At 40.6% G+C, this 18761-nt stretch overlaps 1 protein-coding gene across 1 annotated transcript in view; it reads right to left on the minus strand.

The window, feature by feature from the left end:
* Positions 1-289: 289 nt before the first annotated feature.
* Positions 290-18761, minus strand: part of Enpep (glutamyl aminopeptidase) — a 74575-nt gene continuing 56103 nt past the window's right edge. The window contains exons 14-20 of the mRNA XM_042279907.2: positions 17354-17504; positions 15385-15458; positions 15166-15270; positions 14730-14900; positions 11407-11547; positions 2063-2141; positions 290-1073 (exon numbers count right to left, since the gene is read on the minus strand). Of these exons, the coding sequence (XP_042135841.1) occupies positions 921-1073; positions 2063-2141; positions 11407-11547; positions 14730-14900; positions 15166-15270; positions 15385-15458; positions 17354-17504 (874 nt within the window). The 3' untranslated portion in view covers positions 290-920. The remainder of the gene's footprint in view (positions 1074-2062; positions 2142-11406; positions 11548-14729; positions 14901-15165; positions 15271-15384; positions 15459-17353; positions 17505-18761) is intronic.

Raw genomic sequence — 18761 nt, forward strand, 5'->3', positions numbered from 1 at the left:
AAGCTAAATTTTAAATCCTTTTACTTTTATAGAATAATCCACCTCCTCTCCTTCCTGAACAGTTTCCAATTACTTTCACTTTTCCCTATAAAATCCACAGGGCACAGTTGAGCACTCCATTCCCACTAATTTCATAGTGCATTTGAAGGAACTTTGTATGCATCAAGAGAGATGGAGAGCATCATGCGTGGCCAAGGCCAGGTTCTTGATGCATACTTATAATGTGTTAAATTATTTGGGGAACGCTGCCATTATGTTTACTAAAGAATAAGGTAACACTGGGAAACAATTTTTTTCAAGGTAATACTTTAAATTTATTTTTTTTTAAAAAGAATACAGCTTTGTCTGATTTTGTAAGAGCAAAGGCAACAGTCAATCATTTCTTTGGCTCATTCATTCAATCCTTGAGCAAAACTTAAGCCAAGGTTACTTTGGTAGGATTTAAAGCAATGAGACATATGTGAATAAAATGATATTAGGTCTATGTAATTCTGAATAATAAAATAAAGATTAAGATGGCAATATGTCCCGCAAGTACTGGTATTTAAACTTTAAAAATCAATCAAGAGAGAAGATTAAGTGGTGTTTCTTTGGTACTAAAAATGTAAAGCTAGGACTAAATTGTTCTATTTTCACAGATTTAAGATACAAGGAATGATATTTAAAGACATTAATGTGACTATTAAACCCTACAGTTTATAAAGACATTCCTGTGAAGTACACTTAGCAGAGATCCCTGAGTGTATTAAATACTCTATTAGTATCTTCCTTCAAAAACAGAGAGGAATAATTTAAAAGCTTTGCGAGACATAAACACAGTACTTAGCAAAAGCAGAACCCGTTTCGAAGGTTCCCTCTGTGGTCTGTAAAACAGGCCACCTCAGGCTCCACGGCACAGCAGATTCACAAGATGAAATGCCTTAGCTGTCCTTCGGCAGGTTATTAAACCAGTTGCTTATGGACTGTCTGTTTTGTCTTAGCCACTCAATATTGTTCTTCACTGTTTCCAATACTTGTTCTCTGGGTTGCGCTCCTGCTCCAGCATTTGGATATTTTGCAAAAAAGCTCTCCATCTAGAAAAGAGAAGGCAATAATTCGAAGGACCCCTTGAAGTCCACCTCTTCAGGAATTCCATTTGGAAACGGACTTGGTTTCTTCCTTTGGGAATTTGTTATGACAGCAGCTCCTGGTGTAGCACTCAGCGAGCCTGCCAGGCACATGAGCAATCACGCCTCTTGGCTTTGGGCTCCTGAGAGCCTGTTTAACCACAAGAGGCTATGATAGGGAAAGAGGGCGTTGTGCCATGGTTCCCATGTCCACTTCTGTGGATTCCTCTATTGTCTGTGCATTTCCCAAAGTGTCCCAGGGACATTGTGGTCTGTGGCATAATGGTTTTTCTCCAGCCTCTTTACTCTAGGGGTCTGGAGAAGTTCCTACACTTTCAGTTCATTTCCTAAAAGACTTGTAAGAAAAGACTCTCTCCAGGATACTTCAATGAGCTCCTACCCTCCAAACCCCCTAAAACCCAGCCAGAGTATTATCTGCCAATTTCAAAAGTAAGGATTACTATGATTCTTAACATATGCAAGAATCTAAACATCTCAATCTAAATGTCTCAATATCTAATACACAGACATGGAGACTTCATGACAGCTCTCTTTGTCCTATATTAATAGACATACTTTTTTTTTTCTTCACTGAGATTTCAGAGAGTTAGGATTAGTTTCAAAATTCCCAAACTATCAATTCTGAATGGACTCAAATCTCAACCAACTTATCCCAGAGTCGCCGACCGCTACCCAGATAGGAGAGGCACACTCCACACACTTCTGCCAGCCAGTCCCCGCCTTCCCGGGCCTTACATTTCTCAGTTTTTAAACCTCTTTCTCATTTGAGTCATGTTTCAGGTTAGTAAAAAAGCAGTGTATAACTGATTAGATTGAAGGGGTTTCTCTTTCTTTCTTGTGTCTGGGATTTTATTGGAGACATGATGACATCTCTTTGGGAGAAAAGCTTAAGCTTGCTCCTTTCTGGACAAGTCGAAAGGGCCCTGTCTCCATACCTGCCAGAGCTGCAGCTCTGTGTTGAAGGGTTCGGCAATGGTAACGATCCGGCCAAGGTTTCTGTCATTGATGGTGAATCTGCAGGGAAACGGAACGGAGTAGAACAGAATATGAGTGTCCCAGCATGAAATCTCTTTTTTCTAGATGAAAAAGGTGTGTGTGTGTGGGGGGGTGTGAGTGTGAAGTAGTTTCCAAAGAAGCTAAACACAGTCAGAAAATACGATGGCTCAGAGGGTAGACACGGCAGTCACGCAAGCCCGGTGCCCCGAGTTCAACCCCGAAATTCCCCAGCGGAAAGAAAAAACCGACTCCTGGAAGTTGTCCTTTGACCAGTGCACACACACACACAACCAATAAAATTTTAAAAAGCAAACACTTTTATAATCATATTCGGGAGTAATGTCTATAAAGTCCCTACTTCTCTTTGCATACAGATTTCATTCCATTTCTCAGACACGGTAGGCTGCTTGTTGTATCTCTCAAATCCTTCCCTTCCTCCTGGGTACAAGGGTACACAGACAATGACAGTGCTTCTCAGCCTCCCTCAGAACTAGGTACAGATGCACAACTTAATTCTTGTCAACAAAACACTAAGTAATACGTCAAACTAGATCATAAAGGGGAATGGCTTGTCTGTCTTTGTCTATCCTTTGTTGCTGTAGTGGGACACCTCTGACTGGGTTCCATGTAAAGAAGGAGCACTAGCCGACGCTTGAGCTTGCACTGCTTCAGCTCCTGGAGGAAAGCAGCCCGGGAGCACGCAAGTACACAACAGGAACATGTGAGGACCTGGGATGTATGAAATACTTCATAACAATCATTCTCTAATCACCTTTGAATTTTAAAGGAAATTTGAGCTAGGATTTCATGGAGCCCAGGCTGGCCCTGAGCTCACAGCTGGTCATGTAGCTGAGGATGACCTTGAAGTTTTGACCCTCCCACCTCCTCTTCCTGAGTGCAGGGATTACAGGCACGCCTCACCTTTTCTGGTTTATGAGGTGCTGTGCTGTGGATGATTGATTGATAAATAAAATGCTGATTGGCCAGTAGCCAGGCAGGAAGTATAGGTGGGACAAAGAGGGAAGAGAATTCTGGGGAGTGGAAGGCTGAGGCAGGAAGATGCTGCCAGCTGCCGCCATGAGAAGATGTTAAGATACTGGTAAGCCCCAAGCCACATGGCAATTAATAGAAATGGGTTAATTTAAGATATAAAAACAGCTAGCAAGAAGCCTGAGCCATTAGGCCATGCAGTTTGTAAATAATATAAGCCTCTGTGTGTTTACTTAGCTGCGGGACTGTCGGGTGAGAGAGATTTGTCCTGACCGTGGGACAGGCAGGACCAGGAAAACTTCAGCTACAGTGCTGGGGAATTGAACCCAGGGCTTTGTGCATGTTAGGCAAGCACCGACTGTACCAACTGACGTAATTATTCCTTAATGCCCCTGCTGCCTCTCAGCATGGAAACATCAATGACCAATTTTAATAGGTGGTTGGGTGAGGACAATCTCTACATATGACTAACCCATATCAACACTATGCATTCACTTAGGACTTCACTCACACAGGACTTCCTTCACTCCTTACAGATGGAAATACAAATCTCGTCACAACTAATCACAGTGTTTAAAAAAAAAGAAACCCCACAAAGTTATGCATAAAATTTGACCACTGAGATACTGGGGGAGGGATATGGGAAAATATATCTATATATAAATCAATAGGAGAAAGTTTATACTCTAGAACTATTATACATCAAAAACAAACGCAGTAGAAGACAGAAGCAGATAAAGTTTGCTTTATCCTATTTTTAAAAGTTTTATGCTCTAGAGGAGAACATGTTGTAAACAAAATCAAAAGCAACTTGGGAAAAAACAGTTGTAATATATATGGAAGTGGAACCTTTCTTCTATGTAAAGAACCATTGCAAAGTGCTAAAAGGGAGCAATATGCTGAGATGGTATCAGCAGAGGGATGTGGTGATATTTTATTTGTGCTGAAATGTGGTAATATTTTATTTGTATGCTAATAAATAAAGTTTGCCTGGAGATCAGAGGAAACAGCAAGTCATTTGAAATTAACACAGAAGTCAGGCAGTGGTAGCACACACCCTTAATCCCATCACTCATCAGGCAGGGTCTCTGTGTATTCAAGGTCATACTACAGAACAGAGCCAAGTGTGGTAACACACGCCTTTAATCCCAGTACCAACCATAGAGACCTGGAGGTCTGTACAGACAGACAGTGACAAGGAAGTGAGGTAGCTGGGCTAAGAGCCAATGAGAGGGTAGAACAGCAACGCAATAAAGGCACAGGTAGACAGGAAGTAGCTCACTTTTGGGAGCTGCAGAGCTGGTGAGGTAAGGTTGGTTGGTGGCTCTCACTATTTCCCTGATCTCTAAGAGTTTCACCCCTATATTTGGCTCCATGTTTTTTATTTAATAAGACTGTTTAGAAATTCATCTACAGAGGAATGAAAAGATGCAAACCTCTGGACACTAGCCAATACCCAGCCTCACCACAGACACAGTTGCATTTCCATCCGCCACTCTTAGGCCTCACTCTTCAGTCTTTACTCAAAAGGTGACTCCTAGGCACTGAGTGACATTCTCTGCCTCACAGTCGCTTCCACCCTTGCCAGCAAACGCGGCCTCTGGCTTCCAGGGTGTTTGCTGTCCAGACCTTTTCTCTGCCCCCACCCTGCACATCTCCATCCCTCCTGCTTACTTGCTTCCATGTGGGACACACGTTTGCACCAACCTTTCTGCTCGCCTTTCTCTCTGCTCTGAGCTGTGCTGCCATGCCAAGTCATTCCCACACGATCAATGCAGTTTGTTATCTCCTTGGTTTCCTGAGCATATTTCCAGCCATGTTTTCCATGTTCCACTTTAGCCATCCAATTCCCATAATGCTTTGCAATCACTTTAAACCTGCATCCGAATCACTCATTTGTGTGCTCTTTACAACAAAATATGCTTTTCAGTTTTCACTCTGACCATTCTTAGCCTAGCCTGGATTTCTGGTCCGTTGACTCTCCAATGCCAGCTTCTACTGGACCATAAGACCTTTCTTTTATGCCCCATGTATTTATTTACATAGTTGAGATATGATGGCTTCATGCTCAATTACACTTTTAATTAAACCCTGAGCTCCCTTGTATTGTAACAATTCTTGTCTAGCAAAACCATAACTTGGAATGGAGTCAGCTGTTTATCTTCTCAGGTTGTTTCAGGTGGTCAAGTTCTGGCTTGAGAAGTCACCCAACTCATTGTATATTCATGGATAAATATCAAATGATAATCCCACATTAATAGCCCCCCTCCATTCCCTGGCCAACACATTAATTTTTTCCCATTCAATCTGCCTTTTTCAAATGTTTTCTCTTCCCAAACACGGTCCATCCTTTCCCCTCCCCTAAAGATGCCTTTGCCTTCCACTCTAGAGAGAAATACAAAGTAACTCCTACACAAGCCTGTCCCCTCCTCATACCTCAGCTTTGATTGCCTGTTTTCCTACTTAAAAAACAACAACTTTGCTTTAAAAAAAAAAAAAACTTAATCTTGTTCCGCATACTGGGACTTTCTCATCAGCATTTAAATATTAGATACATTAAAATATCTTCAATATACAAAAGGGAAAAAATGGGGGCCTGAGGAGATGACTCAGCGGTTAAGAGCTCTGGCTACTCTTGCAGAGGACCTGGGTTTGATTCCCAATATCCACATGGCAGCTCCCAACTGTCTGTAACTCCATGCCCAGGGGTTTCAACACCCTCACACAGACATACATGCAGGCAAAACACCAATCTGTGTAAAATAATACTAATAAAGAATTTTTTAAAAAAGAAGAAAAGGAAGGATCCTCCTTTTTAATCTGGCATTTCTCTTGGTTGTCTCCCCTTCCATATTTGTCAAACCTGTCATGAAATTTTGCTACAGACTCTTGCTGGCTCTGCACACTTGGAGTCATCCCTTATCACTCTTCTAGAATACTCTTTTTAATAAAGTTTCAGTTTTACTATTGTTAATTATGTGTATGTGGCAGGGAGGGAGGGGTATGTGCCTACGAGTGCAGGGGCTTGTGGAGGCCAGTCATCAGCGTCCTCTGGAGCCAGAATTATGGGTGGCCCAGAACATTATTCCAAAGGGCTTTTTTATCCCTCCCTGCCCTCACCCCTGGTTTTTTCAAGACAGGGTTTCTCTGTGAAACAAGTTCTGGCTGTCCTGCATCTCATTCTGTAGACCAGGCTGGCCTCAAACTCACAGCGATCCACCTGCCTCTGCCTCCCCAGTGCTAGGATTAAAGGTGTGTGCCACCACCACCAGGCTCCAAAGGGCTTTTTATAACAATGCCAAAGGGAGGGTCAAAAGACCTCCCCCTTGCTAGATACAGCCAAGTGTAGACCCTTCCAAACACCTGGTACTCAGGCCCGTGGTCCAATCAACCTCTAAGCAGTCCTGCTAGGTAAAGCCACTAGGAAACCGAGATGGGCGCCAACACGTGTCCCTGCACTCTCCTCTTTTATTTTCAAACTCCCTCCATGTTCTGTGGGTCCTCCATCTTCACCATCACGCCATGGTCCAGTTCATCACTGTCTTTGCTGCCAGTTGGCCATTGTCTTTGCTGGGACTATAGCAGAAGGTAACTGTGTGCTTCCCAAATCCACTCTGATCTCCCTGGTGCCCATGCTTCCCGGTTATCACCAGAAGCACTCATTTTCAACATAAACCCATCATTTCACTGTATTACAAACTTCCAATGACAGACTCATCATTGCTCTTAGAATAAAAGTCAAATTTTAACAAGACTCTGCTCCTTTTAACAGTCATCCCTTTCTTTCCTGGTAGCCTTAGCCAAGATACTTCGGTCTCTGTTTCCCCAATTCTTTCCTGCTCTTCTTTCATGTGGGCTGACACTTCCTTAGGAAGACCTCGCCTCCAACTTCTTTCAAGTTGATTGGTTTCCCCTTTGTATTATTTTGGTGTACTCTGAGTCTGTTTTCGGGGTAGGTACTACAGGTGTATACATTTATTTGTGAAATTCTTGATTTAATACTGCTTAACTTAATAATTCTTGACTATTTGCTCTCACCAAAGTCTTAAGTTCTGCAAGGAGAGAGAGAGCTGGACCCAACTCTCTTTCCTATTGCAGCCCCAATGCCAATGATGGAACCTAGCACACAGCATGTGTGCTACAAGACTTGCTAGAAAAAGAATCATACTTTAAAATGAGGTTTTAGGGGTTAGAGAGATGGCTCAGTGGTTAAGAACACTTGCTGCTCTTCTAGAAGATCAGGGTGTAATTCCTAGTACCCTCAAGGTAGCTCATAACTGTCTGTAACTCCAGTTCCAAGGGATCTGACACTCTCCTCTCACCTCCCCAGGAACCAGACATTGCATGTGGCACACATACATACAAACAGTCAAAACATCCATACACATAAAAATAAGAGAAAATTTTAAATTTAAAATATAGAAATAAAATGAGATATTAATGAGGATATTTAAGAACAACACTTAGTCTAGGAACATACTGGGAAAACAGGCAGTTACAATAAACGTCATTTATCAGAAATGCTAAAATCCTTTCATTCAGTAGCAATAGGACACGAAAAGAATAAATCCTAAAACCATGTGGATAACATGGCTCCGTGTGTCTCAAATAAGCAGCCACCGAGAAGTGGTTTAGGAATGATAAACACGGACAGCAGAAGTTATTTCTGACTGATTCTATGACAGACGACTTCAACATTCTTATTATCGTCCGCAGCCTCTGAAAACCACACACATCAGTTCTGTAAGAGGAAGATGGGAATTTTAAAAAAGGAAATATGCTTGTGGCTGAAGTGAGAGTCTTTGACTTCTAACAATGGGTGCCAATCGCAAGTCACGGTTATCTGAATGGCTTGTCCTTTCTGAATTATTGTTATTTTACTCTTAGTGACCAAAAATTAAAAGAAATATTTGGGAGCTAGGAGCAAATACATCGAATAAAAGCTGCAAATACTTGTGTGAACACTACCTACACAGGAGCAAACTATGTTTATCTCAGGGGCCTATTAGCATATGAAGTGCAGGAGATAGGAGGAAACATGCCATAGTGTCTCCATCAAAATGGTTTAAACTATAGTAAGAGTTTAAGTATATATTATTATTATTATTATTATTATTATTATTATTATTATTATTGGTTTTTCAAGACAGGGTTTCTCTGTGTAGCTTTGCGCCTTTCCTGGAACTCACTCTGTAGCCCAGGCTGGCCTCAAACTCACAGAGATCTGCCTGGCTCTGCCTCTGGAGTGCTGGGATTAAAGGCGTGCGCCACCACCGCCCGGCTTAAGTATATCTTAAATAGCTTGAAAAAGTCATCTACTTCAACTTCATATTTATATGCCTAATTTTGATGTATTCAAATTATTCAAATTATTCAAATTATGAGTGCTTATTGAGCTGTTTCGAGATAATGTTTAAGTGTTTAGACCATGTTCATTATGTCAAAATTATTGAATTTTTTCATCTATAACAAACTAAAATCAAATTTGGTCAAACCCCACTACAGACCTATTGGGCTTTATAGTTTCTCCTAAGGGTTTAGAAGACACAGGGACAAAGAGTCATCCCCCACAGACACTGGGGCTTTGTGATTAAGGCTCAAACTAGAGAGCACAGCAGTGGGCTGGCAAATAGCAGTTATAAAGGTCACATAAAAAAAGCTTGAGAGAAAAAATTTATCTGAGGGTTGTAGCATGAATCTTAAAATGTCTTATTAACATAAAACCTGGGAGCCAGGTATTGGGGTGAACGCTGAAAGATCAGAGAAGCAGAACAAGCCACAGCCAACCTCACCTCACCAACTTCTCAGCAGATCCTGTTTCCTCAAACTGGAAGCCTCTGAGTCCTCATCCAAAAGGATCTCAGCTGAACTGCTGCTCAAAAGCCTAAAAGCTTAAAAGCCTCTAGTTCCTGGTCCTCACACCTTATATACCATTCTGCTTCCTGTCATCACTTCCTGGGATTAAAGGTGTATGTTACCATGCCTGGCTGTTTCCAGTGTGGTCTTAAACTCACAGAGATCTGGATGGATCTCTGCCTCTCAAGTGATAAGATTAAAGGCGTGTGTGCAACCGTTTTCTGGCCTCTATGTCTATCTAGTGGCTGTTCTGTTCTCTGACCCCAGATAACTTTATTAGGGTACACAATATATTGACCACAAAGGGTAATAACAAATTGTTCAGAAATAGAGACAGTAATACCACTCAATCAAAAATTTGGAAATCATTCAAAAGTTTAGAAATATTTGAATAAAGCTTGGCTCATTTCTATATAACTTGTCTCTTATTAATTTTTCATAGGGAAATTCTATTTCCTCAAACCAAATAAAATTAATATTGCCTTTTGTGTAACAGACATGTGGTTATTGTATGATCTTGTGTTGGGGCCATCTGCAATAATATCTCATGAAAGTTAGAGCATCAGACAATGAAGAAATCTTAAAAGCATTGGACAAGGCTTGTGGGCCTAACTCTGACAATGGTTAATCAATCCATTGTCCTTGGAAATAAGTTTAATTTATATGATCTAATATGCTTACTTTAAAGCCAGATGTTTATGGTCTCTATTGCAAAGTAAAATCTATTTTTTCTAATTATCAGTTTTTAAAAGTGTATAATAAACAAAAGATACTTTTATCTTTTCACAACAATTTAAAAGTAAACATTGTGCTTCATTTATATAAATTTCTTGCAGCGTATGTAGACTCGTGGTCTTTCAGCTAACACAAAACACACAGTAGGCATCCTTAAGCATCCATCTTTCTAAATGGAAAGTACTCCTCACACAAGATGAATTCATAGGCCCAGATAACCCATTCTTTAGATATATATATAAAGATTTTATTTATTTAGATTTTATTTATTTATTTATTTATTTATTTATTTATTTATTTATTTATTTATTTATTTATTATGTATACAGAAGGGGGTGCCAGATCTCATTATAGATGGTTGTGAGCTACCATGTAGGTGCTGGGAATTGAACTCAGGACCTCTGGAAGAGCAGTCAGTGCTCTTAACCTCTGAGCCACCTCTCCAGTCCCAAATAACACATTCTTGTTGAATAGATTTACTCAGTCCAAACCAAGCCTTTCACTGAAACAGTTATAAACAGATGAACCACAGATATGAGCTCATGTGTGCACATGTCCTCAGACCAATGTTTAGAAATGGATGAATATAGCCAGGCAGTGATGGCACACGCCTTTAATCCCAGCACTGGGAGACTGAAGCAGGTGGATCCCTTTGAGTTCAAGGCCAGCCTGGTCTACATAGTGAGTTCTAGAACAGTCAAGGAGGTTACACAGAAAAACCCTGTCTCGACAAAACAAAACAAAGAAACAAAAAGAAATAGTTGAACGGTGACTCTCACTAGTCACAAGAACAAAAAAGGCAAAAATCTATCATAAACAGGCAAAAGCAATGTAGAAAACTTCAGTTGAGAGCCAGAGACACAATGTGCATCTCAGAAGGAAAGGGAATATAAACAGACACGATGGCAGGGGTGATCTGCCAGGAGAAAAGAGGGGGTAAAGTCATCCCTATGGCTGTGTTTCTCAGGGGACAGTAATGACTGTCCACCGTTGACAGGGAAGATTGATATAAACGACAAGGAGACTTCCTAACGGGAGGCTTACAGGTGGATTGACCTTTCATCAGTGTGTACACGTTTGTTTGGGAAATACATTTGGCCTATATTCTATTTTATAGTCAGCCAAAGAAGTGTCCTTTTTAACAGAAGTTGAGCATTGCATTTAGAGGACCAGAGCCAAGAGCAGCAGCACATCCTCTGCATGGGGCCAAAGAAATGAGAAGCTCGGGGAAACATCTCATTTGCTCTGCTCTGCCATCCGTAGTTCCCATTTCCCAAGCTGCTGTCACGAGGCAGAAGGGTAGGTCAGTCATAGAGCATGTGCTTTCTGCTTAGTAGACAGAAGGGCCTGGATCCTCCAGTCCTCAGCACCAACAAACCACACACACACACACAGAGAGAGAGAGAGAGAGAAAGAGAGAGAGAGAGAGAGAGAGAGAGAGAGAGAGAGAGAGAGAGAGAGAGAGAGAGAGACAAGGGTGCATATGCCAGATCTCTACCCACTCACCCCTAAAGTGCTGTTGCCTAAGAAACATAGTTTCTTAGGAAGAAAGAAACTGTCTTAGGAAGGACAGTGCTCTGGTCCTTTACCTCTGGCGATATACCATTTTGGTATGGGACAGCAGTCAGAGAAAGTCAGAAAAAGAAGGCACCTGTAGAGAGTGTCACACAAGCGATCAAGGAGCCATTATCTGATCTCCCACCTGTTGACCAGATAGTCCCAGTTAAGCTGTATCCAGTTCCAGGCCATGCTCTTCCCGTATGGGTTGTATGAGATGTAGCGGATGACTGTAAACACATCCTGAGTTTTGATCACATTGGGGTCTTTGAGCATTTCCAGATACCTAAGTGAAGGCAAGAAGAAAACTGCTTCAAAATGAATTTTGAATGGGAACATCATCTAAATTTCAGGGCCACACAGCTTTCGTCCCAGCAACTCAATTCTTGAGGTATCAACTGACAGAATGAAGTAAATATGACAAATGGAGAAAGAAGTTTTTTAATAATTAGTGTATTTAGCTGTTTTTAAAGAGTAATGTCTAATTTTGATGAATACTAAAATATAAACATTTAAATCTAACAATTTTAGTTAGTATTAAACATTAAAACTATTATTGAAACTTAAACTAATTTAAAATTTAAATTATTTTGGAATCACCAAAAACAATTAAAACTAAATTTTAATGATTACTCTAATAAAATAACATTTATTGAATTAAATACACACACTTATTTGTCTATTATCCCACTGAATTTAAAAACAGTGTATGTTAAAAAAAACTTTAGGTCAAGCCGGGCGGTAGTGGTGCACACCTTTAATCCCAGCACTCAGGAGACAGAGCCAGGCAGATCTCTGTCAGTTCGAGGCCAGCCTGGGCTACCAAGTGAGCTCCAGGAAAGGCGCAAAGCTAATGTAAGCTACATGGTTAGATTAGCTAGCTATAATTACAATATAACACAAAGAAGTCCAGGATGAATTAAAGAACAAATGGGTAGATGTTCCTCAATGTTATGCTGTGGTGTTAACTAGAGTTGGCCTTCTAAGTCCATATCGCTATTAGAATTATTTCTATCTGAAGTCAACACATGTTTTGTTTACTATGAAAAAGGCACCTCAAAAATATCAACTGCTGATAATCAGACATATTTTCATAATCTCCTTGTCTTGTTCCATGGCTTCCTACCTACTGGCTCAGACCATTCCTATTTTTTAGGGGAGATAAGGCTTAATAACTACCAGAAGGATCACTGTTCAACTTGAGATGTGAGATAGATTAGAGAGATACCCTTTATCAAAGAGGAAAGAAATTTATAGACTTCTTTTTACATTTTTTAATATATCAATGTCAAGCATACTTAATGCTAGAGTCTACATATAAAATGGCCTCAAAGGTCTGTAGTTGAAGGTCTGGTCCCCAGTTGGTAACATATTAGGAGTAATTGGATCATCATGGTGCTGTGTTCATCAGTGGATCAAGCCATTGTGATGAATGCCTAACTCAACAGATTGTGAAGAGGTCCCATTTCGTTGAAGGACGCGGATCACTTGGAGGGGTGTATGCTGTTTGTCTCCTTCTCTGTTACTCTCTGGCTCTGGCTGCCCTGTGGTGAGCAGCCTTCCCTCTCTTTAGTCCTCTGCCTCTGTCAGGCCTAAGCGCATTGGAATATGAACTCAGATCTCTGAGCCATGGGCCAGAATTAATCTATCCTCACTTTAAGTTGTTTTCTTAGGGGTTCTGGCACTGTGATAGAAAAGGAAGACATTTGGCCCCAGAAATTTACCGTAAGTGAGACTGAAGAAAACTTGGGCTTGAAGTTAAGTTCATATGCTGTGGGACATTAGAATATACCACTCGGTCCTTTCATTCTTCGGGGGAAGTTCTACAGATCAATAGCTAACTTTGTGAAATGCCCAATGTGGAATGGGCACACAACAGTATGTCCTAGGCAGAATGAGGGACTAGATTCATTGGTTTAAGGAACACCCATGCTGGTTTGGCTTGTTGGCTGTGTAGGGGAACCCTAGACCTATCTTTAGTCTCGAAAATAAATGTGAGGAGATTCTGAAAAAACCTTTGGACAAACCAAAGTGTTATACAGCACAAGTACTTCAGGAGTGGAAGACATGACTGTGACCATAGCATTCATCTCTAGAAGATAGACAGCATTCTAGAAGGTAAGATGTGAGCAGTTAAAACCCAATCGACTTTGGCCCAGGACCAAAATAGGTAAATACCTTAGGGAAGACCAGCAAGAAAGAGAGCATCCCTTTCTCCCTCACTACAAAAGGACACATGTCTTCCTTGTATAAAAGGAAAATGTGGAAGGGAGGAAACCATAGGACACTTACTTAGAGACTACATGAGCTAGGTTTTGGGTTTAACAACATTTAAAAACCAGACTTGCAGACGAACACAGCCAGTGTCTGGGGTCCTCATTGTACTGGATTTTAGAACCAATCAGATAGAAAACAAAGGTGGATACTTTTGTAAGCACTTGCAGTTGTACAAATAAACCTACTTTCATGTGAATTATGGCACACTTATCATACACTTCAGATAAGCAAGCAATTCCAGGGGACCCCTCACTTCACCCCAAACTTGCTGCCAAACCTCCTTTGTTATTGTCATACCTCAAGCTCTGGAAGACTCTGCAGATGCTTGGAATAACAATCGCAAATGTGAATAGTGCTTCAAATTCACAGATTATAACGACCTCTGGCCACAGAAACCACTTTCTATGGAGGATAGTGCAAGGTGGAGCAACTTGTCTTTTACAACAAATGTCTTAGGAGAATACTTTGGCACACTAGGCCATTGAAATTCAAGAAACTGTACTGATGTGGTGCGCCCTGAAGTTTGTGTGTGTGTGTGTGTGTGTGTGTGTGTGTGTGTGTGTGTGTGTGTAATTTTTCTTCTACACCTGCATCCACAAGAGTCTTTCTAAAACAGATAGTTTTTAAACTCCTTAACAAATATAATTAGCACCATGCCATCAAGTGTAATGCTTTGACATATGTCAAGATGGTTATGTTCATTATTTAATCTGAACCAATTTTATTTTATTAATTTTTTATTATTATTTATGAGTATGGACATCTTGCTTGCGTGATTGTCTGTGCATCACTTTAGAGCCTGTGCCCATAGAGACCAGAAAAGGGCATCAGTTCCCTGGGACTGGAGCTAACAGGCTGTTGGGAGTCACTATGTGGGTTCCAGGAATCAAACTAGAGTCCTGTGAAAGAGCAGTCAGTGCTTCTAACTGCTGAACTTTCTCTCCAGTCCCCCAAGTTTATTTTAAATTACACATTAAACATGGCAGTCCTGGTGGGAAGCAGAGGCAGGGAGATTGCCTTAATGTTACAGGGCCACATAGTGAGACCTTGTCTAAAAATCGAATTAAAAGAAGAGAAAATTAGAAATAAATTACACCTGAGTATACATGTTAACGTTAGAAGACTTGCCTGGCATGGGCAAAGCATTGGTTGGAGTTAATCTCCAGCACCACGAGGCAACAAAGAGCTTACCTTGCCAAAAGAGTAACATCCCGCACGGAAGCTAACCCATAGAGCAGTTTTTCTTTTTCTTGTGCTAGGGAGGTTTTCTGGTATTGCTCTAGTGTATAGTTCCATGAAGTCTCGTTGCCAGAGTTCTGCATCCCATAGCGGTACACCAGAAGCCTGAGGTTTGCAGGAATGCTACGAGAAGAAAGAATGTTTTAGGAATTTCATGTGTTTACTCACAACTCTGTTAAAATCTTCTGTCAGGCGGTGGTGGCGCACGCCTTTAATCCCAGCACTCAGGAGGCAGAGCCAGGCGGATCTCTGTGAGTTTGAGGCCAGCCTGGTCTGCAGAGCGAGATCCAGGACAGGCACTAAAACTATACAGGGAAACCCTGTCTCAAAGCAACAACAACAACAACAACAAAAATCTTCTAGACAAGCAAACAACATGAGTAGTCACCTTTCTTTCCCTTGTAGCCAGTTCTCAAATAACTGGGAAGCGTTGTTCAAGGCTTCAGTGTCTCCCATCTTGCATGCAAATCCTAATACAGAGGCACGGAGTAACCTTCAAAAACAAACGAGCACAGAGCCAGGGGCTTACCAATGTTTTTCATCATATCTTAAAACACAAAAACACAAATGTCAAGTGAATATTAGTTTTTAAAAGGTAAGAAATAACCTTTTGACATGGCTTCCACTATCCTCCCATCCCAGAGAATCTGCAATGGGCTTCACTTGACCTTGGAAGTACGTCTGAAATAGAAGCAGAGTATACCATGAGTAAGAACTTGCCACTTATCTTCATCTTATGTCCCCTAGGTCCCCCACTGTAATCTTTGCCCTACTAGTTCTGGGAAGTGTGGGCCAGCACTTAGAAAAAGAAGGTGTTCACATTTTATAATGCTGAATTTTCCTTCAGTTCTAAATATAGAAACCATTCTAGATCTTTCTTTAATGTTTTTTAAAAACATTAACTGAGCCCCCTTTGGTGCTTTGATTATCAACTTAATATAACCTAGATTCACCTGAGAAGGGAGTTTCAGTGGGGGACTGTCTAGATCATAAGTCTGTGGGGATTTGTCTTGATTCCATTATTTGATGTGGGATGACCCAGCCCACCATGGGTGGCACCATTCCCTAGGAAAGGGATTCTAGGTTAAGGGTGGAGAAAGTAAGCTGAGCAGTCACAAGCATGCATTAGTTTTTTGATCTCTGCTCTTGACTGCTGATGTAATGGGACCAGGTACTTCAAGTTCCTGCTGCCCTGACTTCCCAACAATGGACTGTGTGGTAGTTTGAATGTAACTGGCCCCCATAATTTCATAGGGAATGGCAATATTAGGAGGTGTGGCCTTGTTGGAGGAAGTATGTCACTGTGGAGGCGGGCGTTGAGGTCTCATACATGCTCAAGATATCACTCAGTGTCATAGTCACGTCCTATTGCCTTCTGATCAAGATGTAGCCAGCACCATGTCTGCCTTGCTCCCCACAATAATAATGAACTGAACCTCTGAACTAAGTGGTCACCTCAATTTAATGTCTTCTTTAAGAGTTGCATGGTCATGGTGTCTCGTCCCAACAATAGAAATCCTATCTAAGACAGACTGTAGCCTGAAATTGTGAACCAAATAAATCCTCTCCACTACTTGATTTTATTGGGGTATTTTTATCATAGCAGCAAGGGGAAAAACTATTTCTTTATTATAGTAATGATAAAATAGTAAAAATAAAATAATAGTAATAATAAAATAATAATAAAAAAACATGCCGGGCGGTGGTGGCGCACGCCTTTAATCCCAGCACTCGGGAGGCAGAGCCAGGCGGATCTCTGTGAGTTCGAGGCCAGCCTGGGCTACCAAGTGAGCTCCAGGAAAGGCGCAAAGCTACACAGAGAAACCCTGTCTCGAAAAACCAAAAAAAAAAAAAAAAAGAAAAAAGAAAAAAAAAAAAACACCTTACTCACTCCTGATACTAAGATGAGTGTTTAAGCATTGATGAAATATTTTAAAATGGTAGCTATTTAGATTTACAAAGACCATTTAGGGGTCCTCACTCTCCCATAACCACAGGCAGGCCAGTGCTAACATTCCTATTACACAGAGGAAACTTGCACCCACAAATAGCAAACCATTTTTCCAAAGGTCTTCCATTTAATACACAAAATAGCCAGATTTGAATCCAGATTTGTTTAAAATTGCAAGCAGCCTGCCAAAGTGCTATTGAAATGTCAAAGAAAAGGTAAACAGAAATGACTAACTCGAAATCCCAACATGGAGGCGAGAGTAAGAAAATACAATTTTCTTATTTTGTTATATTTTTGTTAAGAATAAACTAATTTTAGCAGATAAATCCATTTTAAAGTAGGTTCTAGTTTATAGTTTAAAACATTACAAATTTAAATAAGATAGTCTTATATTCATTTTGATACTAAAATGGATACCTTTTTGAGGTATACTGAAACACAAATATGAAACACTTCAAAGTGAAGAAGATCAGACAGCCTGCCTGCTTTGATTAGCCAAGTCCTAGAACATCTCTTGATTTTGTGTGATGGACAGATAGCCCACAAGATAGAGCTCCTTCCCTGAGAAGCCACCCCAGTCAACTGAACATTTACAATTGTGGTGTACTCATAGCATTAATGTCACCTCTATCATGGGGTACAGCTCTCTGTCATCTTCAAACATGCTAATGATGTAGGTTACAGCTGAAATGGCTCTCTGCCATGGTAAGAAATCCTCTTCTGATTTGAGATACTTGGTCAAGCCCAGGGCTATCTCATAACTCAGAAGTCGGGCTCTGAGGGAGAAAACAAATAGGACAATTAATTGAAAACTGGACTTTCAATTGAAAGGATCAGTATGGTGATTCTAGGATTTTATGTTAGTGAACATTTCTCTACTAAACAATTAAAAAAAATTTCATTTACAGGTTAGAGAGATGGCTTAGTGGTTATAAGCACTTCTTATTTTTGCAGAGGACCAGAGTTCTCAGCATCCCTGTCAGGAGGTTCACGACTGCTTGTAATTCTAGCTCTAGGGGATTAGATGCCCTCTTCTGTCCTCTGTGGGGGCACACACACACACACACACACACACACACACACACACACACACACACACACACACATCTTTTTAAAATAGAGAGAGAAATTTCACTTGTTGTTGAGACTCAACTGAAAAGTTTTTGCTCAGGATTGGAACCAAAGCTAAGTGATAGGGCACTTGCTTGGCACCCCAATAGTCAGCATCATAAAAAATTATGGAAAAGTATTTCTAAAAGTTTGGTTCAGATATATTTGAGAAGAATGATAGCTAGACACGTTGCCCTTAATATTGTCCTTAACATTTTGAATGTTGATACACACAGAAAATGCTACTCTCAATCTTAACCAGAGATGTGGCCAGCAGTGATGAATAAAGAGAAGATGCATGGCGCTCCAGGAGCTGAGATTAAGTGATGATGGAATGCACAGCTCGAAGTTGGACATTTCTGCCTCTCCCTATAAGATTCAAGGAGCATTGCAAGAGAGGTCCAACTCAGAGAGCTTTGGAAAATATATCTTTACTGTTAGTCAGCCAAGGTGGTGCATTTTCTTCAAGTAATAGAATTTGATGAGAACTTATAAGGAAGATCATCTCTTAGGTTCTGTCTGCCTATTTTCTCATTTATTTCTTACCACAGTCTCACATAGTCACCTCTATAGTTTTCTATAAGGGTATTGATCCAGACAGAGGTTAAAATGTTACTCTAATTTCTACAGAAGCAGGATTTTATTCAGGTTCAAAAACCGATTGTTTAACCCTTTGAAAATTGTCAACATTTTTGGACTTCTGATGTTATCTAAGGAGTCCATGTCAAATGTTTCTACTTTAACCAGTAGCCATCAATCTGATTGGCTAGTAGTTATTGAATAATAACTCTAACTAACAGTCACATGCTGTTATGAGTTGGGTTCAGATGCCCATTCTCATAAGAGGATTTCTTGGGCAGTATGGACAATAATAAGCAATGATAATACAGTACTGTGGGGAAAAATTAGGCACCTAAGAATGA

This window comes from Peromyscus maniculatus, chromosome 6, assembly GCF_049852395.1.
Source record: "Peromyscus maniculatus bairdii isolate BWxNUB_F1_BW_parent chromosome 6, HU_Pman_BW_mat_3.1, whole genome shotgun sequence".
In the NCBI taxonomy this organism is placed as follows: Eukaryota; Metazoa; Chordata; class Mammalia; order Rodentia; family Cricetidae; genus Peromyscus; species Peromyscus maniculatus.